General features: G+C 34.3%; 1 protein-coding gene across 2 annotated transcripts in view; it reads left to right on the top strand.

The window, feature by feature from the left end:
* Window positions 1-20,512, top strand: part of alpha-Cat (catenin alpha) — a 119,132-nt gene extending 98,620 nt beyond the window's left edge. The window contains exons 16-24 of one of the 2 annotated variants that reach the window (XM_085940535.1): window positions 5,874-6,025; window positions 11,611-11,683; window positions 12,824-12,891; window positions 13,161-13,342; window positions 14,205-14,310; window positions 14,544-14,678; window positions 14,795-14,911; window positions 19,766-19,942; window positions 20,375-20,512. In XM_085940535.1, the coding sequence (XP_085796661.1) occupies window positions 5,874-6,025; window positions 11,611-11,683; window positions 12,824-12,891; window positions 13,161-13,342; window positions 14,205-14,310; window positions 14,544-14,678; window positions 14,795-14,911; window positions 19,766-19,930 (998 nt within the window). In that variant the 3' untranslated portion in view covers window positions 19,931-19,942; window positions 20,375-20,512. Of the gene's footprint in view, window positions 1-5,873; window positions 6,026-7,114; window positions 7,185-11,610; window positions 11,684-12,823; window positions 12,892-13,160; window positions 13,343-14,204; window positions 14,311-14,543; window positions 14,679-14,794; window positions 14,912-19,765; window positions 19,943-20,374 lie in introns of both variants that reach the window. The other variant, XM_085940536.1, reaches the window with a different exon arrangement.
* The last annotated feature ends 6,116 nt before the right edge of the window (window positions 20,513-26,628 follow it).

Raw genomic sequence — 26,628 nt, 5'->3', positions numbered from 1 at the left:
ATTATACACAAATTCGGATGACTGACAAAGTTTAGTGTGCAGTATTTATATCGAATGTTAATAGCCTACCTCCACCCCTCGCCACTGACAAATTTATATTATTATTCTTTCCAATTTAAAATGGGGCAAACTCTGTTTTAGCGGGGTAAATGATTATAACAATCGAATATAATAACAATGTACCTACACTTAAACCCTGGTCAATGGGTAAGGTTAGAATTCTTCTTTTGTTTAAATTATATATGGACACTTACTCAATAAAAATCGGTGTGTGTACTTATGTATGCGCGTTAGAAGTTATACTTCTTTGGCGTAACAAAACAAAAACAAAACTTGTGATAAACTAGATTCTTCGACTAGCTCTTAATTATATTGTTAAATTACACACTCAAGAAAAAGGACCGCTTATTGGAATGCCGTTGGTTTATTTCTATATACTTTAACTTATATAACTAAATTATATAATTATTTATCTTTTTTTTATTTTTAAAGTAACAACTGTCACTATGACGTTTAATAGTTTGTTTACGTAAGGAATTGCAAATGGCCGACAATAATAAATTCGCTGCCTAGCAACGGTATAATTCTAAACTATAATAAATCATACTGTATAATCGTCACTATTGCAGTATCATTCTGTGGCGTAATGGTTGTGCTTTCGGCTGATAAACGAACAATCGTTGGTTCGAATCCAATCGAGTGTGTTTTTTTGTGTGAAAAAATAAATTATGTGTTACATGTCACACGCCAAAAATACACTCTGATCTGATTTTTAAACGCGCCTAAAGAAGTATAACTTCAAAAAAGTTAGGTATTTGTTTCAATATTATTTTCAGTATTGATGATGATGTATGATGATGATATCAGATGATGATATGATTCAGTGGCGAAGGCTGCCTGTTGAAGGAAGGTAGGCTGTAGTAGGTAACAGATTCTGTTATTTTCTGAAAATAGTATCTTTTCACAATTTTCGCTCCTAAGCAGATCACATTGTCCTCCACAGAATGGAGGTTGAATTAACAGATCGTTTTGTATCACAAATAGATACCTTTAAATCACTTACTCAACCTATTTAGGGTATTATATTTCTTACGAAGGTAAGTTTTAAGTAATGCTAAGGAAAACAATGCCAACAGATAGGTAGGTGGGGAGGTTAATATTAGCGTGCGTCTGATGATAATACCCCACCCCCTACCTCGTTCCGCTCCATGTTATTATAGAAGACATTTCTATTAATAAACACTAGTGCAGTATTCCCAGATCGTGGAGAATTTCGAAAATATTTCTCACACGAACAAATTATGGAAAAAAGAAAGTTCCAAGGAATTCTGCCCCTTACATAACGTGAATGAAATATGTTATCATCTGCGCCGGATTTAGGCTTGACCTTGGATTAATACATATCGGGGGGGGGGATAGAACAGCAAATTACAAAATGCTAAATATGCCTTTGTTATAACAAATTGTGATTAGTTTGAATTGTATTGAAAGCTAGTTTTGTCGAGATTTTGGAACCTGTAGTTTAATTGCGTGGGAGTGGCAAATGTTTTCAAAATATATTTTTCCAACATGGAGCCCCTTACCACTTTAGCCAATTAGCTCTATGGTAAATTGTACCCTGATTATCATCCAGTGCTGTGATTCTGGCAAATGAATCGAAATACTTACTGCCTTGCAGTTAATTTAATCACCTTTTATTAACTTCACATTGAAAAACACCATCTGCATAGAAGAAGGATTCTCTTCAACATCAATTTATTCGATTAGTTATTAATTTTAAATCTCGAAATTGTTTTTTTTTTGGAAATAAAAGTGACCGATGAAGGCTGACCACTTGCATAATTTAAAAAAAATGTTATTAGTGATCTTTAACGAAAAGAAAAACACAAATTTAATTTCAAGTTTGACCTATGTCAAAAAAAAATCGGACGTACCTGCCTAATATGATTGAGTGTGATATGTAGTATAGCCAACGATAGATTAGGCAGGCGGTGCCGAAACCCTGGAAAAAGTGTTTACATGTAAATTGTACGTAAATATTTCACCGTGGCACAGTTCGCCGTGAGCTTTCTATCGGAAAGAGATGACCTTATTCTATACGATTTTGGCAAAATTCATGAATTCAAGAATGTAAACCTAACCTAACAAATAATCCAATATATAGGCTATTTTGTTTGCTGCTGGCTTCCTGTAAACTGTAAAGTATAAACCGACAAGAACCGAGTTTTATTTAGACATGAATTTTATGTCAGTACTCTACGACCCAAAGAGGTTGGACGGTCTTTAATATACGGCCGTACATTTCCGATACAACATTTCTCGGTAAAGTGTAATACTGCATACGTACAAGTTTCCGGACACGGGGGAAAGTGCCGCCCACAGATCAGATTAATAAAAAAATAAAATTCAGATAGCCTATGCCCCAATACACTATATTTTAACGCAGTGTTTTAAATGTGTGAGTATCGAAAATGAAACACACATTACAGATATTAATACTATCGACCGAAGGTACTTCATGGAATTTTAATAATCTAATGGATTTAAGTTTTGTGCTATTCCATTTGAGTCTTTTTGCGACCCGGGTTTCGCCTTTCGGCATCTTCAGGCTCTATGTGCACTTGTCAACAGGTAAATGACAACGAATGTAATTAATTATAACCTATATAATAATTCAACACAATACAGCAGGTAAAAACTTTATCACCTACCTATTAAGTCAAGGATCACAATACAAATATAACAAACAAATTATGAATATAATTTCTAATTGATTTAAGATTTGTACTATTCCATCTGAGTCGTTATTTGCGACCTGGGTTTCGACTTTCGGAATCTTCAGGCACTATGTAGGTACCTACACTCACCAAAAGAAAAATATACACTAATTTTAGTTGAGTTGAAACATTGCATTAGAGTTTTTGATTTATGATCATGTCGCAAGCGAGACGGTTTACTATGTGCGACCGGGCATGATAATGGGACAACTATCGTTGGCTTTACTATATAACCTGTTACAATAATGTGATGGTCAATCGATTTAACCCATAAATGTCAAATTTAGCAAGGGCATATAAGTATTTCTAATTGGTTTTTACCATAAGAAGATTTGGCATATTTTTTACACTGGCAAATTTTTATTGATGTGTTATTTTTTTTATAACTTCATTAGTTTTTTTTTGTCCCCGGATTAAGAGATGGCGCCTTCATCATCAGCGATCAAAGACGTATTGAATAAAAAATATTGATTAATAATTCTAACTACGGTAAAAAAATGGCAGAGCATCCATTTCTGAAGACGTGTGTTCGGGTCCGAATCCCGCGTCTGGCAAAAATAGTAACTGTGCTTTTTTCAATCTGTGTTTGATCCATAGAGGTATTAAATTAAAAGAGGGGCAAGTAATCGGCTTTCTCATACAGCTGAATGAAGCAGGCCAACAATAGCCGATAACTTACGAAAAATAGCGACGCGATAAAAAAAATTCAGGACATCACAGAGGATTTACTTTGGTCATTATAATGTACCCATATAATATAATGTTAACATTCAAATTTTACCACAAATTGATTACCAGCCCGCCCCACCATACTTTTTCGCCATACTAGCCGGCTTCACCATACTTTCATATAACCTGCCGCCCCTAGGTTTGATCCATAGCGAGGACCTATTCCTAACAGGTATTCCTCGTAAAATAGTCCGTTGATTCACTAGGAATTCATTAGTAGTAAAAATGTTATTTTACAAAAGATGTTGAAAATAGGGATTGCAAAATACCGAATGAATATATTTTCAATATCGGTATTTCTTATTGAATCAATATCTACCTATCAATAAATATAACTATTTACATATATTTAAAACTCTATTTTATAGCAACCTAATTTACACCTACACACATTTATTATGCCGACCTTTGTAAATATGTATAGATCATAATATTTTAGTACTGCTAATTTTTACAAAATACAGGAAAATCTCTCTGAAATTCAACGTTTGTTGGATGTACTATCATCGTTGGATCAATGGTTATAGAATAATCGCGAAAATTCTATAAGTATATTTGAGGGATTTTATATTATTATTTTTATTAACCCTTGTTGATTTCAGTCGATATATTTAGGTTCTGGCAGTATAAAACTTAAGGCTATACCTCAGCTGAGGCATGGTCTAAAAAGATCGTGACTAGGCGATGCGCGGATTGCAGGTCGCGGGTGCAAATGACGCAAGCCGAACAAAATATAATTTGTCATAAAAGTTCAACGTGCGTCCTTTTTATGTTATATTTATTATTATATTCGTAATAATAATAGTATATTCATTGACATGTTTTCTTTTTCAAGTACCTACATGCGGAACGTTTTTTAGTCATCTTTACACGATTTAAGAATATTTTCATCCAACTCCATCACAAAAGAAATTGACGTGCGAACAGGTCGACTATACCTCTCCGAATGGCAACGCGCGCTGCAAAATTTCGTTCCACATAGTGTATAGTAATTTAGTACTTAGTAAGTAATGAAAAACTAATATTAAATTCATTTTCGAAAAACATAAACGTGTATGCTTTCTTAATACCGAAAATACCGATAATTTTGATTTTTGAAACCGGTATTTCGGTGTCGATTAAAAAATGAATACCGGTTTCGAAATACCGGTATTGCAATCCGTACTTGAAAACACCTTCTTTTCTATACAGATGGAGCTTGAATGTATGAAATTTAAGCAAAAAAACGGACTACTGGTCCACTGATTAACTTAGCTGCAAGTGTCTAGCATTGCATGTGCATTTGCAGAGAACTTCACACTACTGCTATTATATTTATTTGCCAATGTATACAAAGACAATCTGTCACAATGAGTAGATAAGCAGCCAATAATACTACACTTCGGCATTATTATTTAGTTGAAAAATCACGTAAAATTTGTGTAAAATCGTTAATAACAGCACTCGAGTTATTTAATCACAATGGACATAAAAAAATAACCACCATTGGTTGGCGGCTCTCGTGGTGCAGTGCGTAAGGCGCTTGCCTTCCACCCGAGAGTTCTTGGGTTCGATTCCCGATCAGGACACACAATATTCATGTGTTTGTCTCAAAGCCTGGGTGTTTGTGATTGTTCAAAATTACTAACAAACCACCTTGTACGAAAAAGCAAGGACATGGTTATTAATAATTCTAAAAAAAAAAAAAAAAACCACCATTGGTTGTGTAAGAAAATCAGAATGACAACTGAGCGATCTTAATATTTGTGGAGTTTTCCCAACTTAACCATGCTTCATGCGCTTTTCAAAATAATTTAAAATGTCAACAGAAATAACGTATAACGATTTTTAGCCGCGTTAACGTAAAATCGACAGAATTTAAAGAATGCGAGACCAAAATTCGTCACAAAATATCATAAGGGCAGCTTGATATGTGTGGGAGATGTTGTAATATAACATTCGAAAAAAAGAAATTAGTTTTCCTGTCAATTCAATGAATTGATCGCAGCACAAGAATGAAGCCATACATATTTTTTTAATATCATCAGCAAAGTGGTACCTACAGTCCACTCAAGTATAGTCCACCCCGAGATACTGTGTCTCTTGCTAAGCTGACCAACCACCTCAGATTAGACTTTACCCTTACACTGAAGAGGCGTCTCTTGAGTGGTTGAGTGTCTTCCATCCCTTAGTCATGGTGTACTGTCCATAAAATGCAAGAAACACAAAGCATGCCGAGAGACTTCAAATATTACCAATAGTGAATGCCGTTTCGTTTACATTACAAACTTTAATAGACATAACTATCACTCAGAAGGCAATCCACTTCCTATTATTTGTGTTGCAGTTGAACGTACTAACAGATTGTCATTTCTATTTTGTTTGCAGTGATGGGCAAGTTTGCGGCGCGCGTGGAATCCGCTGTGCAATCGCTGGCTGGTGGTCAACCGAGAGACGTGGACGAGAACGACTTCATTGATGCATCACGTCTCGTCTACGATGCCGTCAGAGAGATCAGGCGAGCTGTCCTCATGAACAGGGTAAGAAAGACCTGATGGCTAAATTACTAAATGATTAGCTCAACGACACGTCGATTTACACTAAGTACCATCGATCATAGACAACTATTATATGTGACAATTCAGATAATAATTGGATCGTTTCGACACTTGGCTGTCATCGGCTTACGCCAGTACTTCTCAAATGTTTTTTTTTTATTTATTAAATTTGAAAAAACTATTCAAGGCCCTCGGAAAAAAAAATAAATTGAAGAAAACAGGGAAATTTCAATATACAATTTAATCGACCATACAAAAAGTGCTTTAGTGGAACAATTTAACTTTGAACATGTGCAGATGTGATTTATTTTAGTGGGCAATAATTGGGTAAGGCAAATGTGATTAATGTTACGGATGCCATCTTTTTTTATTTTGAACATAACTGATTACTATAAATAAAGCAATGGTGCACAACGTATTTGAAAGTAGGATCAGTTAATCCTTTTTCTAATTATTCGCGGGCCACAGTGGGTAAAAGTGTTGAGAAATAATGATATATTATACTAGATGAGACATACATTTTATTATTTTAAATTTAATAGATACATATCAGCTACTCCAATCGCTCTCCACTCTGTATTATACATAGTATAATAGGAAAGTAGAATTATGTCATATTCAATGAAAAATTTAGTGATGATGTACTTGTTATTTTGGGCCACATGTGGCCTGCGGGCTGTGGTTTGTGCATCACTGCTCTAAAGCCATTACACTACTGAATTTACATAACTTCATCGAGGTTAAACACATTCTGTGCAGACCAGTGTTGCCAACCGTACTATAATTATAGTACAATACTATAATTTTGATTCTGCAAAAAATGTAAAATACTATAATTTTACGCCAAATATGCCAAAATACTATAATTTTAAAGGATTCGAGCCGAAAAATGTTCCTGTACTATATTTTTTACAGAAATACTGTAATTTTTACGCCTTTGTACTATAATCAGCATAGAAAAATATGGCAACACTGGTGCAGACATCACAAAAAATTATAATCAATAAGTTTTATTATTGATGGTTTTATTATGAAGTTCTGTTAATATAATACATAAGTATTGTTGCATAGGACGATGAGGAGTTGGATCCGGAGGATGTGGAACTCGACGAGCACTACACGCTGGACACCAGGAGCAAGTGTAAGGGATTGTGGATGCATAATGGATGGACTTTGGACATGTTATCTGTTGCTTGCTAACGTTTATGTTCACAATCCACACTTATCCCTTTTAATTTTGTTAACATATTGGCATATTCCAGTGGTGCGCACTTTCATATCAATAGTGCCACTCAGGGATGTTGGATTTCCAACCGTCTCATGGCAATAATTGATAAATATAGCTTTTGTGCATATCACTGGTATATATGCAAATGATTTTGCCATATTTTTAAATTAGTTGACCAACGATGTTGGGCAACTGTCACTTCAGTGTGTACAGACCTTTATATAATAAAAAATATTTCTGATAATTACTAAAGCGTGGACAACACGATTACGACGTAATAAATATGACGTATTGGTGTCGAAGACTTTGACTAAAATATTCTTTACTAGTAAAAAGAAAGAATTTCTATTGCCCAGCCGTAGGATCGAACTTGTGGCCCAAGGTTTTAGAGATGGCCACATTACCAATCAGGCCACTGTGGGTGTTGACTAGCCTCTACTAGGCGACCTTCGTAGTCCTGTGCGCAAGGCGCTGGCCTTTCATCTGGGGGCTCCGGATTTGATTCCCGGTGAGATCACAATAATATGTTTACCTATGTGATTTTCTCAAAGCCTCCGTGTTTCTGATTGTTTCACTATTATCATTGGGTCTCATGGTCTGTTATAGTGTTAAAAAGAATACAATATATATGTTCAGACAGATTCTAAATATATGCTAGTCAAAATGAAAAGAAAATTTAGCTGCAAGTCATTTCGCATTGAGTATTCATTTGCAACTTTAGATTCACTCAGTCAATTCCATAAATAAATTATTAAATCTACATAATGTATTGACTAGAATCCTAAAACTTGTATTTGTTATGAATGAATGGTTATTTTAAAGTTGACCATTGGGTGAAATATCTTCGACTTGTACTGGAACCAAAGCATTCACATTACAATATAAACATAGCTACGACTGGTTGTGAAAAAAAAAGACCACGTTAATTATTGTGCATTAATTACAGTCAAATACGCCGAACCATCATTTAGAATATTCGGATGAACACCCAAAAAATTTCATTTTTCTTATGTATATTATCGAAATGTCATCTGTCGACAATGACGACTATAAACATTGCTGTCATGCTTCAATGCACCAACTTTCAAAATATTATTTTTCTGTGACTACCAATTCAACCGCACTAATAATGAATGATCCGGAATTTATTATGATCAAGTGCTGTATTATGAAAAGTTAATTAACTCTTTGATTCGTACTTTTATTATCATAAAGGTTTGCACCCACTGAAGTAACAACACGTTTAGTCAACTATCAATAAAATTGACTGACAGTTTTCAAAATTAATTTTTGTATTTTAAGTTTGTAGCTGTTTTTGTTTTCGACAGTTAATTTTATAATGTTATAATCAAGAAATATTGGCACACGTTTGTATGAAAAATTATTAAATTTAAAACGAATAAAAATAGTTCTGCATGTTTGTATGTGTTTCCCGATGTGTCAATAATAATAATATCAAATGTCTAATAACCATTCGTGTATGGTTTCGGTGTCGCCATTAATCCTGCATCCTTCGTTTCAGCCGCCGCCATTTTGTGTTGTCGCCCCCATCCGCCATTTTGTTTTGTCTTGTTTCTGTTTTTTTTTTTTCAGCTGTTTTTTTGATCTCCCAGCACGTAATAATTTATGAAACAAACATCTTTTATTTGTTGTATTAAATAATGGATTTGAATCAGTAATATTGAGGAATTCCGTGATCAATGCTGTTATTTCATCTTCTCAATCGTTAATCAATAAATAACGGACAGATGCTCCCATCCCATAGCATATTTTGAGCCGAAAATTAATAGTGTCCATTAACAAAATTTGCCAAAATGTATCAGAACCACACCCGAGGTCATCTCACGCTAAACCACCAACCTGGCGCTTGCAGTTTATGCACTTTGTTGTCACGTGATCTCACGTAGTGTTTATTTAAGTGGTTTGGAATATTCTGATAGTTATAGCATGTGAGCACATGCAACGTGATGGTGATGTGTTTCTAGCGTAAGTCTCTTCGCCCCTCATGATCCTTTCCTTGTATCAGGGCAGAATGAAGGCTGCTTCCAGTAAGCTCCTTCACTTGGTTGCTTCAGTGCGCTGACATTTTTCCCCTGCTTCGCTTTGCCTGGAGGCTGCCAAAAACCAACAGTCTCTTCAGGTTATGCATTTCATACTGAATAATATATCAAAAAAACTGCAGAATATATCTCAGACATATTGTCAAGAGCTGTTACTTTATCTGGAGTGTTTGGATGTTTGCCCGATTCATCCTGCGCTCTGCCGATACAACATTTAGAAAGCGTAATTATTGCCTTCTATTTCATTGGCCTCAGAGTCTATGACTCAATACATTTTCATAGCAATTGAAATTCCTAGATCCTTCCTTGTTATAATGGTAAAACATAATATCGCACTTTTTGCAATTCGTGCGCCTTCTTATTTCTGCTTCACATTCGCCTTCGCTCTAATACAAATGGAAACCGAGTTAAAATGACAAGTTAATGCGAATCGTCATCACTCCACTTTTGATGATGTGGTAGAGCAAACTAAGTCTAATGACTAATTAAATAAGATATAGGAGGACTACGCCACTGTTGTCAATGAGAAGAGAGGAGAAACAGATATTAAGAATTGACATATATACCGTGTCTTGCTCTATCATAGTCGTCCGAGGTTGGAAACAGTTTGTCAGAATGTTCATCTTTAGTTATAGTCAACCGTTCCAATGATGGGCTTATAGTCCGAAATACCTGTCGATGTAAATGACTCATTTAAAGTAGAATTAATAAAAATAAATTTCTTACAAAACCATTAAATCTAATGATGATTATTTAAAGGTCTGTACATACAAATAAATTGGTTGACCAACAAAAGTGTTGACATGCGTTGCTGAAATGTTCCAATTAATATAATGTCGAATGGAAGATGTTTGTTTTATTTAATTGAAAATGGTGGTTATGTGATATTTGCATCCTGCTTATTTTAAATTATGTGTTTGTGCAAGGAACAGGTATACTATATAGAACAGGGGTTCTTAACCTTTGGATAGCTTGGCATTGAGTTGTAGTACATATGTCTAAAATGCATAAAATGTCATGCATAGACCAAAGTAGAATGACAGTCACACAAAACTGTTAATAATGATATCACATCATGATTGTTGCCAATTTAAAAAAAAAATGATTTCCCATTAATTAGTTAAGTTATCTTTTAAAACTCCACAATATAAATTAAAAGTTAATATGAATACGTGTATTAAATAAGGCTCTAAGTACCAAAAAGTAGTATTGCCTGTAGTTACAAAATACCGAGTCGTTGCAGTAAAATTTCATGAAGCAGACCTTTTGAAAAATGTAGTTTTACAGTGTGAAGCAATTACGGCAGTTTCTATAATTTTAGGTATTAAGAACTCGCAAGTGTCAACACACCATCTTCAGCTATTTTATATTGAATGCCGTTGACCACTGCAGTGCTACTTACACCATTATAAATAAAACACGCCAACGGACTTACAAAGTCGACAGGTTTAATTATTTTGCTGTGTTTTTTGACTTGCTTGAGGCACTTAGACTATAGTTGAAGTTATTGGCGTTGGTATGTAGAATATTTTTCTATAAAAATGTCAGTTTTTATTATTTTGGTACTTAGCGCCTTAATTAATACACGTATTCATATAATGAACTTTCAATAATTTATTTGTTGCTTTAGTGGTTAACTAAATCAATTGACGCATTGTGGATACAGTATACCTAGATATTTTTTTATTGACATGACAATTAAAACGTATGTCATGCTATTGTGTGTTTACGAATGTAAATGATAATATTCAGAGCTCCAGACTCCGGGTTAGATTCCCGGCGAAGTCACGATATAGTTATGTGATTTTCTCAAAGCTTAGCTGTTTGTGATTGTTTCACTTCTATTACTACACTAAACTGCTGTCATTGGGCCTCATGGGGTTTTATAGTGGTGAAAATAATAATAAAAATAATTTATATCTGCGCATTAAATCAATAGGGCTTTGGTTGTTGTTTGCATGAATGCTCGTGACTCGCAATTAACTGACAGATGTCATCTGTCGCCAGTCCTACGAGCCTGTTCTTACAGGCACCACATTTGTTTACATTTTTTCCACTATTCGTTGAATAGCCGATATACGGCAAAATAGCCAATTGCGATTCATGACATTCAATGGATCTGCGATACAATGGTTTTGTTTAATTCTTGTTTTATAGTATACCTGTCCTAAGTGTTTAATTATTAATTTATGCTTTGTTTTCTGTGTTCATTCCTTTGTTTGTTTGTTGTCTATGAATAATAATCATTGCACGTTCCCGTTTCTCTGTGTTGTCCATAGACAAGCGAAGATCTCGACACAGACACGGAGTTTGAGCCAGTCGAGGATATGACCATAGAGACCAGAAGTAGATGTGAGACTGTTTGAATTATTGTTTATGGTTTAATTTTTTCGCCTCCGCTTTGTACCGCTGTCGATGTTCATGCTATATGTGGCTAAACGCATGCTTATATGTTGTAATGGAGGTGTGATTGGACATAATATAATATATGGAATATAAGGTGACGTTTTTGCTAATCTGAAATAATTGGCATTAGCGTATTGTCTTCGTGCACACGTTGCAAATCATTTTGCACCACCACAACAGTTGGTCAAACGTGTGGCTGTTGTCACTGAGGAATATTACCAATTATCAACAAACGATACACTTTTCAACAGTGATCAATAAAGTTATAATAAACTTGAATCAAAATTAGGCCCCCTGTGTGTAAGAGTGTCCCTATAGTCGTGGGTTCGAATCCCGCGTTAGATATACCTATTCAAATATTGTTTTTTCAGAGTAAAATAAACCAATAAAAACTGCAGTTTTTTTAATAAGACGCTGAATTCTAAATTTGCTATCATGTCAATCGTATGTACGATCCGTGATTCGCCTTTCGGCATCCTCAGGCTAATAATGGTGTAAATCACTGTTTATTGGCAACAAGGAACTACAATTAAATGAATAAGACTTATATATTCTATAATTTTTCAAATATCATCACTCCATTTCTAACTTGTCGTAAGTGCGATAAAATTTTTTGAGTTTGAAAATTCGATCCAAATATGTAAGATGTTTGCATATAAGACAATGTAGAATGTATTGCAGTGCTTACTGAAGAGATACAAAAAATCACGTGTTTGTCATGTCACTTCTAAAAAGTTATTTTTCACATACAACATGTTAGAAATGAGGTGATAATATGACATTATGACAAAACTAATGAAGATCACGCATTACAAAAAACTATGAATGAATATAACACTCTTATTTGCAGTATTTTTATTACGGGGTGCCATTTTTCACCACACCAATTTAGTACCTACGCGGTTCAATTATGGGGTGCCAATTTTATTCGCATAAATTATTATTAAAATTGTTGTAATTCTACGGTGGGTGCCAACTTTCTCCACAGTAGTCGTATGTATAGTTTACTAATTACGGGGTGCCAATTTTCTCTCTCTCTTTCTAAATTTGGCATGATAAATAATGCTTTGTTCTTGTGAATTACAGCGAGTGCCCATACAGGAGAACATGGCGTCGATGAGTATCCGGATATCAGCGGAATCACAAACGCGAGGGTAAGTCAGCATTAAGTCAGCTAAAAAGTTAACATAATTAATGTGATTGCGAATTGTACATTTTTGATATTCTGCAAATGAGGTTTCATTCTCGGATGATTCTTTAAGACAAGTTGGGCTAAACACTCAAATTAGCTATGTTGCTATAAAAATAATAACAATATGTGAAATCCATTGTAGGTATAAAATGCTTACCTATAACTTTTGATATAAGGCGGTTTGAATTTTGTTTCAAAGTGTTTATTAATCGATCGATTGTACATTGTCAGGAGGCCATGCGGAAGATGACTGAAGAGGACAAGCTGAAGATCCTGCAGCAGGTAGAGCTGTTCAAGCGGGAGAAGATGACTTTTGACTCGGAGGTGGCCAAGTGGGACGACGCCGGCAACGACATCATCGTGCTAGCCAAGCACATGTGCATGATCATGATGGAGATGACAGATTTCACAAGGTATCATCACTTGGGCTTATGTTTATGATTATGTACTGTTTTAACTGCCGTGAAGTTAGACGCACAATAGTGATAAAACTTTATGCCAATATACCGGCAACTGGAATTGCACTAAGCGAAACATCTAAATCATTCTAAAATAATGTTTTTTATTCCGGGGTTCTCAGGGTTTTTGTCAGCGTGAAACCTATGGCATTCTTGATTTGGTCCGTCAATCTGGAGGGAGGTCTTCCTCTTTCACTCCGACCTTCAACCTGATGCTATATGATTCCACGATGGCCGAGCGGCTTATCACACATCAGGGTTATAATGTCGTAGGCAAATTCTCATTGTTTTTAATGTGTGTTTGGACCCATAGTATGGAGCAAGTGGCTAACATTCATTTTCTCGTAAAAAGAAAATCTGTTAATACAACCTCCGCTCTGTGGAGGCCTATATGCTCTCTTGGGATTGAATATAGTAAAAAAAATATTACCAAAAATTTGAAGAGAAAGGTGAAAGCAAACAAGTTTGTCTCGAATCTAGAGTTTGCTGATTAAGGAGTCGTTGGCATGTTAGGTCACCCACAAGATTCTCAGCATACGCCTCCAGTACCACATTTCAAAAGTGTATAGCTTCTGCCTTTCTCTCGCTTTTATATGTAGAAATCAGAAAGATTAGATGCATGTAAAACCATCCGCATTATTTTTGCGGCATCTCTTCATTGGGACATTCCTAAAAAATGCTGATACTTCACATCCAAATGTAGCAACGCGTTGAATGTTGAATGCTGCTCTAAGTCATTCACATTTGGATATCGAGCACTCTATCCTAATGCTGGAATTGCCATAACTAATACATCTGATTTTGTTTGTTATTCCAGAGGCCGAGGCCCCCTGAAAACGACCATGGACGTCATAAATGCAGCAAAGAAGATCTCGGAGGCAGGAACCAAGCTCGACAACCTGACGAGAGAAATCGCTGACCAGGTATGGTTTAGATAGCCGTGAATGTCACCTTACAACATTCTCCTGCCATTTTGTGAATCACTCACCTGTCAACATGTCATCTTCATAGATGTCATGAAGTGTCTTTACCAATTAAACCAGCATACTAGTTTTACCGATAATAACTGTCGTTCGATGCAAATGTAGAGACAAATCTCTCACTCAATGGACAACTTATACTAGTAGATTGTATAAATTATTTCTTTGTGTTTCAGTGCCCCGAGTCGTCAACGAAGAAAGATTTACTCGCCTACCTTCAGAGGATCGCGCTGTATTGTCATCAGATGAACATAACCTCGAAAGTGAAAGCCGACGTGCAGAACATCAGTGGAGAGCTCATCGTCAGCGGGGTAACCGTTTTCTTGCACATTTATTCAAATGCCCATAATTCGAATTATGCTGTCTTCATCTAGCAGTGGATCGACTCCAGCTGAGTATTAATTCAAAATTTATTTTGCTATTTTAGTTGGATAGTGCGACGTCTCTCATCCAGGCTGCCAAGAACTTGATGAATGCCGTCGTGTTAACGGTGAAGTCTTCCTACGTCGCCAGCACCAAGTACACGAGGCAAGGAACAATCGCTGTGAGTATTCCCAAAGTTTACGTGATCGTTATATATATTTACTGGTCGTATAATTAAATTGCAAGGTATAAAAATAATAAGTATCGATTATTAATTGCACTAACTCCATTATAATACTTTTGAAATAAAGTTTTTATTAATTCTTTATGATAATTGAGTTATTTACTTTGTGTGGAAGAGAAGCGGTATGTATTTGCTACAGTGTGGAACTTGTATAACAGTGTATCTAGGCCAGACAGGTAGAAGCTTTATTACCAAGTATAAATATGGCAGGACAGATTCACAATTCGCCAGGCACCTTATAAAACAATGATCACATTGCATATTCAACTCATGGTTCTATAATACCTGTCTATCTATGTGACATTGGTCAACTGAAGGGACGTTCATAGACAGAAATCACATATTGTGGTTTCGTTTGAATTGTCAGCGTTCCCTATTTGAATTAGGATTACTTATCTTTTGATCGTTCTGAGGAGTCCTAAACATCTGCCAATGTAAATGACTCAAATATTAAAGAAATAAAAAAAAAAATGTTTCAAAACCATTATTACAAACTTACAAAACCGATCATTATTGATGTAATTTAAAAACACCTTAGATAGCATAGTTATTAGGTAATATCTGCAAAGTACTATCTTGGATCAGGAGTTTGGTAGTGAGAGCTCTTCGCAGATGAGCCAATGACTTGCGTTTGAATCCCACTGAAGATTTTTTCTATAATTTTTCTAATATGTAAGTATATTGTTTCTGAGGCTTTCCAAACTATTTATGATGAAGTCTATATCGTCTCTGTTCTGGCAGAACACACTTATTGGAGAATACTAGTTTTGAGTAATTTGACTTTGAAGTTGTTAAAATGTTTGAAATGGTCTATCATGTGAGTTTATTAAGTAATCGTAAAAAGGATGACTTTAAAATAAAGACTGTTTATTTTTTATGAAGGTTTCCAGACGGTAAAGTTTGAAATCAGGAACATTTTGGTATAACTAACTCAATATGTCATTTTTTCGAATTAGTGTCTTCTGCCAGAACAGTGACGATATTATATATTTCATATCGTTATCTTTTCTTATTGTCCACTACAAGAGAATGCATTGACAACAGTGGTGAAGAGTCAGTACTAAACGAATATTTTAACATTTTGTTTGATTTGTAAATTACGAAAATATGTTTAACCTGTATATTAGTGATGTGCCAATCTAACAAATAGTATTGTAAAATCATTGTCCAAAAATCCTAACTCAGAAATGTATTATTAATACTATCGACTGAAGGTACTTGATGGAATTTGAATTTAAATTCTAATGGATTCAAGCTCTGTACTATTCCATTTAAGTCGTTTTTTGCGACCCGGGTTTCGCTTTTCGGCATCTTCAGGCGCCGTGTACACTCACCAAAGGGAAACACACACTGACAACAAACTCTCTTTACTCTAGCTTCGAGAGTTCGAGACTCGAGAGTTTGTTGTCAGTGTGTGCTTACCTTTGGTGATGCCGAAAGGCGAAACCCGGGTCGCAAAAAACGACTTAAATGGAATAGTACAGAGCTTGAATCCATTAGAATTCAGAAATGTATATCTACAAATAATGCCGCACCACAATGAAAAGGCCCCATGATGGCCGAGCGGCTTACGCATCGCCTTATAATGTCGTGGGTCTGGAATAATATTGTTTTTGAATTTGCGTTTGACCGAATACGTTGGGCAAGTGGTTAACATCCATTTCTCGTAAAAAAACAAAAATCTGTTGATACAAACCTCCACTCGGTGGAGACTATGATACTATTAGGATCGGACATGGTCAAAAAGAAAAAAAGACAGTAAAATAAGAATTCTTCAACTATTACGCGTTGATTCGAACAATTTTGTCACCCATTACTGTTCTGGTAATGTTATGTGTACTGCAGTGTCGAGGGGTGGAAGTAGGCTGTTAAAATTCGACATAAATAGTGGACGTAAACTTTGTCAGTCATACTTATTTGCTTTCGTTGAATTAAGAATACATAATATGACAAATGGTGTAGGTTAATTTTTTATAATTCATTTAGCCCTGCCTAAACCAAAACATAATCGATAAAAAATATTCATCTATCTATAAAATATCTAAAATTATGTATGGTTTAATTGTATAATTTTAAATATTAGTTAAATCAATATTTTTTGATTATTATATTCTATTGTGGCTTGGATTGGGCAGGGTTTCATTGCATTTTAAAAACTAATATACACATAGTCTTAGTTCAATGAAAACATATACATTTGACTGACAAAGTTTAGTGTGTACAATTTATGTTGGATCCTAACAGCCCACTTCCACTTTTCGCCACTGGTGTACTGGTATATGTGTACTCTTCGCCACTGGCCAACATAAGATGATCTCTTGTTCATTGAATTTCAGTTGCAGGCTTTAATCAAATCGTAATTCGTACATTCAAATAAAATGATGTATTCTGAATTAAGAATTACGAATTATTTTATTTAGTGACGGTTTTCTAATATATTTTTTTGTATTCCCGTTTTTCTAAAATGCGGTGACGCCAGAATCAGTATGTAAGTACAAGTGATGACATTCCATGCACTTGTTTTATGCCATCGATCGCTGTCCACCATTTTGTAATATATACTCAACAATCCCTTCAATCACGCAGCATCATGTCAACATCACTCTTCTGTTTTTTTTATTATCCATTTTTCTGTCACATTATTCATGTCTTTTTTTAAACTGTCAACACTAACGCAATACTAATAATTGTCACGCACTGTCAATGACATTATTAATGGACAACGCACTCAATATAGTAGCTAGCAATTAAATTCACGCACAGTGACATTCGCACATGTATAGGTACATCACGCAATTTCCATTATGCGATATCACGCATCGGGAATTTATAGCAATATCACCTTTATTGTAATGGCGTTAGAATTGTGTTTCTAGTGTCAATGTTCATTTGAGAAAACCCGTTCGGCAGACCCGACTAAAAGCATCGGGACTTTATAGCAATATCACCTTTATTTTAATGGAGTTAGAACAGATTATGCCATTCGGCAGACCCGACAAAAAAGTGAGTGTCATTTTTATTCCCAGATGATCCGTCCATATTAATGTCATTGCGCACTGTTAACATGTATTATTTCTCTCACGTGAGACAAGATCTATAATCTGCGCTTGATGGTTCTCTTTTATTGGCTTATAAAACCGCGTCATTGGTACTGTGATCGATCTGAGATATATTCATTGTACGCCGATACAGTTGCATCTCGAAAGCCTCCAATCTTCTGATGGTCTGTTCATTTAAAGTTCGAGCTTCGACTCTGTTAAGGAACCTCCAAAAACACCCATAGATGGGAAGAAAAATTACAATATATTGATTTGTAATTCGTAATTTTTATTTTGAATAATAAGTATTATTGTGTAATCCGTAAAGTAAATTTGCACAGTATTAATTTCGGTAAAACAATGTCTCACGAGTTATAAATCTCACTGAAATAATATGTCACAGTGGAAAACGGTGCTTGAGAAAATGTATATGTATTAGTATTGTGCGGTGTTCATCTTTTTATTTTTGTATATATATATCTATCACCTAACTGTTGTCTATATATATATTATTTTACCTGTTTATTATCCATGTTTTCTAAGGTTCAGTATTGTAGAGAATGTCACTAATCAGCTGTTATTCAGGTAAATAGTGAATAGTGATCAGTATAAATTAGTGTGCGCATGTATTTAGCACAACTTGTGACGAAAGACTAGAAAATAAATAAAGCATAATTGTTTTAGATAGCAATTATCTATGCAAATACAAAAGATTAGCAGTATTAAATTTGTTTTATTGTCAATAAAGAAATATACTATACTTTTTCCATTGTATGTCAATTAAGAAATGTTTTAATAATCATCAGGGAATTGTAATTTAAAATAATTGTAACATTTTCGTATCTGTCATCCATTTTGATTTTTGAGTGGCTTTCGTCGTTGGTTTGATTTAACGTAACGTCGAAATTCTACGAATCTCTGTCTATATTTAGTATTCTGTATACTATACAGAATTGAAAATTTATATAGATTAAGGCGATACTTCAGTGAAACGGCAAATAATTTTCAACTATAGGCGCGACGAAATTTTGGACTCGCTGGCAGTCTGAGAGTGAACGTCGAGGTGTCAATACGTCAATTTGTTACGTGATGGCGACGGGGGTATTAATTCTTAAATCGTGTAAAGATGACTAAATACTTTACCCATTTACTTAAAAAAGAAAACATGTCAATGAATATATTATTATTGTTACTAATAGAACAATAAACAGAACATTAAATGGACGCATGTTGGATTTATATGACAAATTATATTTCGGTCGGCATGCGTCATTTGCACCCGCGACCCGCAATCCGCGCATCGCCTAGCCATGATCTTTTTAGACCATGCCTCAACTGAGGTATAGCCTTAAACAAAAGTGAAGCCAAGTCTTGACCACTAGAACTAGTGATGAATATTGGCTGCAAGAAAATAAATCAAACCGAACTTGAAAAATTACCAATTATTATTATATTAATGCTATCGACCGAAGGTACTTGATGGAATTCGAATTTAAATTCTAATGGATTTAAGTTATGTACACAACTTAAATCCATTAGACTAATTATTAAATTAACACTAAGTTATTCCGCAATGTGGATTTATTGGTGGCAAACTTCACACTATTATCTGTTATCTTGTATCTGTCAGAAATTGCAAGCATTACAACATAACTTTACATCATCTATAACATGGAAGGTTTCTCTTCAATATCTTCATTTGTTACCTATCTTCTTTACAATGTGTAATTGTTGTTGATTTTAATTTGAACAGTCACCGATTGTGGTGTGGCGGATGAAAGCCCCCGAGAAGAAACCGCTGGTCAGACCGGAGAAACCGGAGGAGGTCCGCGCCAAGGTCAGGCGCGGCTCGCAGAAGAAGCAGCCCAGCCCGATACACGCCCTGTCAGAGTTCCAGAGCCCGACCGAGAGTGTCTGAGTGGAATTTTAGGTTAGTTTTTCATTGGAGTGAATTTTTTTTACATAGGGTAGAGTGAATCATGCTGAAAAACGTTGTCGGAATGTCCTGACAGCTAATACACCAGTAAAACTGCATTTTACCATTCAAATTTTCAAATTTATTCATTTTTCATAATATAGTGAACTTAACAAATTACAAATTCAAGACGATCACCCGTGATATGAAGAAAAATTAAGAAATATGTATCTAATTAACTGTTTTTTTAAATTCACAAGATTTAAGAATGTAGCATTCCTTTTTATTGAACATATAAATTGAAAACATTTCTGAAAGCAACAATTTGGAAAGCGCTTCTGAGAGTATCGCATCAACCATTAGTTAATCCGTCGCAATTAGATAACATGCCTATTGCATAGTGGTCAATGCTAATTCTAATATAATATGTTTTTCTTTTTTTTTCAGAAGTACTCTGTCGATCCTTGGCAGCTTCAAGCAAGATTTTAAATATATATACATATATATATATAAAAAAAATATATATATCTACATATAACAATAAAAACTAAGTATTTGTATTAAAAAAAAAATTAATAATATATTATAAAACTTAGCGATTAAACATTGAGTAAATAGATGTCACTGTTTTAAGTATGTAATAATTTAATCGTCGTACGATTTATTACTTGATGAAGGCCTTCCCATACTCTTCCTTCCTTTCTCCTCAGTACTTAATTTTTTCGATTCATGGTCGTTTTGGATTACACCCAACATGCGTCTCTCCATGCCATTCTTAATTTTTCGATCTGGCCTAATTGAGAGTAAGTGATTCAGAGCACTAGAAACGCATATTGACTAAGAACTTACGTCTGCAATGGCGAATGGTGGAGGTAGGCTCCGGAGATTCGACATGAATAAAGCACACTACACTTTGTCGGTAATACTTATTTGTTTTCGTTGAACAAATAATACAAATTGCAGATTGTATTGGTTAGTTTTAAAAATTCAATTAAACCCTGCCTAGACCAAACCATAATAGTAGAGGTAGGCTGTGGAGAACCGATACTAATAATACACACTTTTCAATCATATTTATTTGTTTTCATTGTACTAAGAATACACAGTTTAGTGTGCACTATTTATGTCAGATCTCTGTAGCCTACCTCCACCCTTTGCCACTGCTAGTCAATTAAAAATATCATATTGTTCTCTTGCCTCTTTCAATTTGAATTATTATTATGTACTTAAAACAGAATTCTATACATCCTTTTAGAGTGTAAGCATTTTTTTTATGATTACTACCATTGTATCACTGTATAAGAATCAAAATTGCATAACTCGATAGAAATACATGTAAGATATTGTCGTTTTTTCTTCTTTTGTCGTATTATTATTGGATACGTCTAAATTAACGTACGGTACAATGACACACTCATTTATTGTCACAATCAAAATACGAATGAATTTTGTTCGTTTATTATTAACTTTGTTAATTTTCGTCTAGTCGACGTCTGTGCATCTTATGATGCATCGAATAGAACTACTTAATTAAACCAGTGTTTCTCAAAAATACAACAAGCACAGTCTCACATGGTTGGCATCACTGCTTGAATCGACATGACAAATTGAATATTTCTACGAAAAAAAATGTTTCCGCCACAGTATGGAAAATATTAATTTAAATATTCAATATAGATATTGATTTGTGGCCCATATAGCGAAATAAATAATAGCACTGTAAAACTATATTTAACAAAGTATTGCCGTCATAATCGTCAGCGTTACAGTCTACTATGGGCGTTTGGCCACCCCTAAGAAACGTCTCCGATCGACTTTGTTATCCTAAGATGCTATCTCTTTTTACTAGTTAGTTTTAGACTGTTGGGTGTCGTGCATCATTGTGCCGTGTTAATTTTGACTAACTCTTTCAATGCATTCCTAAAGTTTTAAAAAAAATTTTAATCATTAATGGCGTATATATAATTTTTTGATTATTTTTCTTTCTTATTAAGATGTAATTAAATCTGTATTAAGTGTACTATTATACCAACTGGTAATTGGGCGATACGCATTCATAGGTCAAGTAATGTTTTGGCGAAAATGACTTTTCCGTTATATATTATATATGTGTACGAATATTCTCTATTCAAAAAGTATCTGTCCTTTGGCCGTAAAAATATAATTACTCACATCTTCTTTCTTCTTCGATCATATCAGCTCCTTCGTTAGAGCATGTGGACACCATACCGCACCTTCAAGAATCCCCGTCACTCATCAGACATCTTGAGTCTTCCCAGATCATGTCAGCGTCCCGTAGATACGCCGCCGTATACACTTTGTCGATGGTATTTACTGGCCTTGCAAGATGCCGGAATCGAGTCTACTTGAAGAATAGGAAAATGTGGTTGAAATTCTTTTGGGGAATCCACAGTAGGTCCTTCTTCACTTTCGAAGTGATGAGAGGCTGCATGATCCGAATTCTTACCTCCTCGTTACTATTTAAGTTATATCATCGTATACCCAGTATCCGACGTAAGCATATTACGTTATCGAAGCTCAGTATACGGTTACTCTAAGCCTTCATAAGGTGCCATGACACGCTACCGTAAAGCACCGCCGTTGTGACCCAAGTACAGTCCTGAGTACGTTTCATAAAGTCCGATCACGGTTGATTTCGTCAGGTTTTAAAACCATTAATCTATTTTAAAAACAAAAACACAAAGTACTAACACTTGCGGTTCATGGGTTTTGAAGATTTTATTGGAATTTTTTGCATATGCATTTGGACGCCAAAAATTCGCAGACCATCAGTAACGTGTGAATTCGCTAGATACGTTATTCAAACCCACAACCCATTACAACACTGTAAGCTGACATTTGATCTATGATTGCGTAACGCCATCTGAATGCCGTAGATTTTAACGTGTGTATTAGTTTTAAGTATATTTGTAACAATAGTAATTATTAATATTCACTGTAGGAGTGAAGCCAAAATTGAGAAGGACTTTATCATAGAGTTAAAAAATAAAATAACGATTCTTTTTGTAATATTTTATAATTAAATATAAATATATTTCACGATTAAATATATTTATATTTCACAATAAAATATATTTGTATATTTCACATGCACAGATTGGGTATAGTTACGGTATAGAGAGCTAAGTATCACAATAATTGTTTTCTGTGCAATAAAGAGATAACCCCTTTGCGCGTGATTAGTTTCTGTTTGTATTTAATAATGTCCCAATTTTGCTGAGGTTACTTACACATTTTCGGTATCTATATAGCATCGGCGAAGGGTGGAGGTAGGCTGTTAGGATCCAACATAAATAGTGCACATTTAACTTTGTCGGTCATACGTATTTGATTTGAACTAAGACTACAAATTGCGGATGGTGTCGGTTAGTTTTTAAAATTCTATTGAACTCTGCGTAAACCATGCCATAATAGATAACAGTCAAAAAATATTTGTCCATCTATTATGGTTTGGTTTAGGCAGGGCTTAATGAATTTAAAAAAATAACTAACTCCATCTGTAATATTAATTATGTGTTCTTAATTCAACGAAAACAAATAAGTATGACTGAAAAAGTGTGCACTATTTTTGTTGGATCGCCCGTAGCGTACCTAAACTATTATGGTTTGGTTTAGGCAGGGTTTAATTGATTTTTAGAAACTAACCAGCACCATCTGAAAATTGTATTCTAAGTTCAATGAAAACGAATAAGTTTAGTGTGCACTATTTATGTCGGATCTCGACAGCCTACCTCTCCACTCTTCGCCACTGCTATAATCAGATATCAAAAGTGTGGTAAAACAGGAAACAGCTTTATCAAGTATGTTAGGTAATTAATATTACTTGGAAATTTTGGAAAGTATGTAGTGCTTATTTTTTGTATGTATGAGTACCTACTATTAATTTAGTGTATTTTTAGTTTGTAAAAGTATGTTTTTTCTACTGGTAATGATTTTCATTTGTAAGGGCGTCTCCATACGTAAAATCAGACTTCATCGGTTTGGAGGGATACAATAAAATTCTGCCAAAAACATTCCAATTAGACATGTTGCTATGAAAATAATAAAAGCATTTTATACACAGAGCAGTTCGTGGGGTGAAATCCATTTTCAGTTATAAAATCAGCGCTCAAAATGGTTTCGGTCCATTTCGTGAAATTCGCGAGATTATCGTTCAGTCTTGTTTAAAAATTAAATATTGTATTCCGGTACGTGAATTATTTAAAAGTAATAAAATGCGAACCTTGTCAGAATCATAGTAAAAAAATTATATTTATGACGTGACAGAGTCCTCGATTTTAGTATGCGGCACCGACAATATTATGCCCTAATCTTGCATGCGACAAGTTAGACAGTTACTCCATTTAACGGTTTTGGAGCTTGGCAGGTTTATTCATATCGCACCGTGGGTGTAAAACCAAGGCATCTGCAAATTTTTCAGTTTCGAGATTAAATGCAAAACAACTGCAAAAGTCGTGAACTTGATAATGTAAAAGTGAAGTAACTGAAAGAACATGCAATATAATGTAGATATAAACCAAATATTAAGGTTTTTTTTAGAAACTCTATTTCTCCTAACAAAACGAAGACTTCAAACCCTAATATATCCAAAATATGTCTTTTGCAGATGCCTTGGTTTTACACTCACGGTGCGATATGCAATGCATAAATATGTAAATATTTTAGGAAACTTCCTTTTTTATCAAGCACTCCGGTTTGTATGTCTTCCATTTCGAGCGCTGTATAAAATGCTTATAACTTTTCACACAAACCAGTGACATGTTTAAAAATCCCTTTTCACCATAAATGTGAAAACTGCCATTTGTACTCCTTTAATCCTCATTAAAATGACAATTACGTTAATTTTACTTTGTCATAATTGGTTGAAAATAACGTCATTTGTCTCAGGAACGCAGTGTTTTGAAATTTAAAAGCAGCTAGTTCGTTATAATTGCGTGTTGTTAATATTAAATGATATTTTATAAACGTTTAGTGATTGATATAATATGTCAATTAAACCCCCTTTTCTGTATTTTGTGTTCTATGTTGTGTACCTATCTTCCGCAGATTTGAGGTCATAGTACCCGCACCCACGTCTTTAGAGACAACCACTCTACCGAGTACTACATACTACTTTGCCATGTTCGATCCTTAGATAATTATAATATGGGCCTCTGCAGAGTGTATTAACAGATTTTTGTTTTTACGATGAATGGATGTTATCCACTTGCACAACCTATTAGGTCCATATTACTCTGACTTAAAATACAAATTGAAAAACAATATGTGCATTTGCGAGAGATCGAGGATTCAAATCTGGGACTAACGACATTATAAGCCGCTCGGCCATGGGTACTGCGGGGCTAAAAATGTAGAATTTAATATAATTTTTAAACTTCTTATTAAAAAGGTGTTATTATTTAAATATTATGTTTTATTATCATGTTACTTGACATATCGACTGCTTAATATGCAAATTTGACCAAAAATGGGATTTTGATGGCATTTTGCAATGACATTAATATGGACGAATCATCTGGAAAAGAAAATGACACTCACTTTATAGTCGGGTCTGCCGAATGGCATAATCTGTTCTAACGCCATTACAATAAAGGTGATATTGCTATAAATTCCTGATGCTTTTTGTTGGGTCTGCCGAACGGTTCGGTTCGAACGGGTTCGCTCAAATTAACATTGACATTAGAAACACTGCTCTAACGCCATTACAATAATGGTCATATTGCTACAAATTCCCGATGCGTGATAGATATCGCATAATGGAAATTGCGTGACGTCTACCTATACATGCGAATTTACTTGCTAGCTAGTATTGAGTGCGTCGTCCATTAATAATGTCATTGGCATTTTGTTATAAAGGATGTTTTCTATGCTCATGCAAAATTTCAAACTCCTAAACCTATAAATAAATGCGTTATCTTTCTTCAAACAAAACAGTCAACTGCAGGTGTCAAATTTCCAATATCGTAATTGAAACAACTCCGCTCTTTATATAAATTTTTTTTATATATAAAAGGGAAGCAATAATAGTGTATTAATTCATAGTGCAGCTTATTTATAAAAAACAAATTTTTACTAAGTGTATTTTTGGAATTGTTAAATTCCGCTCGATAAGTTTATAAGTTAGCTAGTTTGCAGTTTAAGCATTCGATATGTGTATTATTTATATGTACTATTAATAAGGTGTATTGTTTAATGCTGTGTTTATTTTTTTTTATTATTCTTCATTCATATCGATTATACCAAAAAATAAGTGAATATAATTGTCTTATATTAATTAATAATTCATAATTCGTCTCTCTATAATTCGAATTATATAATTTTTATTACCTAGAACAAAAAACTAATAATTTTCTCTCATTCCATCAAAGTGTTTCTATTAGTACGTAGTTGAAGAGAATACATTGTTTATTTTTTGAAGTTTTTCTAAATTGTTTTTATTTTAAATATTCAAAATAATAAAAAAAAAATGATAATAATCTAAAACAGTATTAAAATATTCAATAAGACTAAATATAAATGTCGAATGTGAACATTTATGAATTTGTAATTGTAATTAGCGGCTAATTTATATCAAGTTTTTATCTAAAAAGTATTTAAACAAATAAAAAGAAAATACAAAAAAATCATACATTTGGAGTTTTTATTTTTGTGACAATACTTCCTGCCATCATGTTTTGGCT

This window comes from Rhyacophila brunnea, unplaced genomic scaffold, assembly GCF_057557595.1.
Source record: "Rhyacophila brunnea isolate RB1 unplaced genomic scaffold, BYU_Rbru_1.0 scaffold_13, whole genome shotgun sequence".
NCBI lineage: Eukaryota > Metazoa > Arthropoda > Insecta > Trichoptera > Rhyacophilidae > Rhyacophila > Rhyacophila brunnea.
The sequence above is the reverse complement of the archived record's forward strand: the minus strand, read 5'-3'. Positions and strand labels throughout refer to the sequence as shown.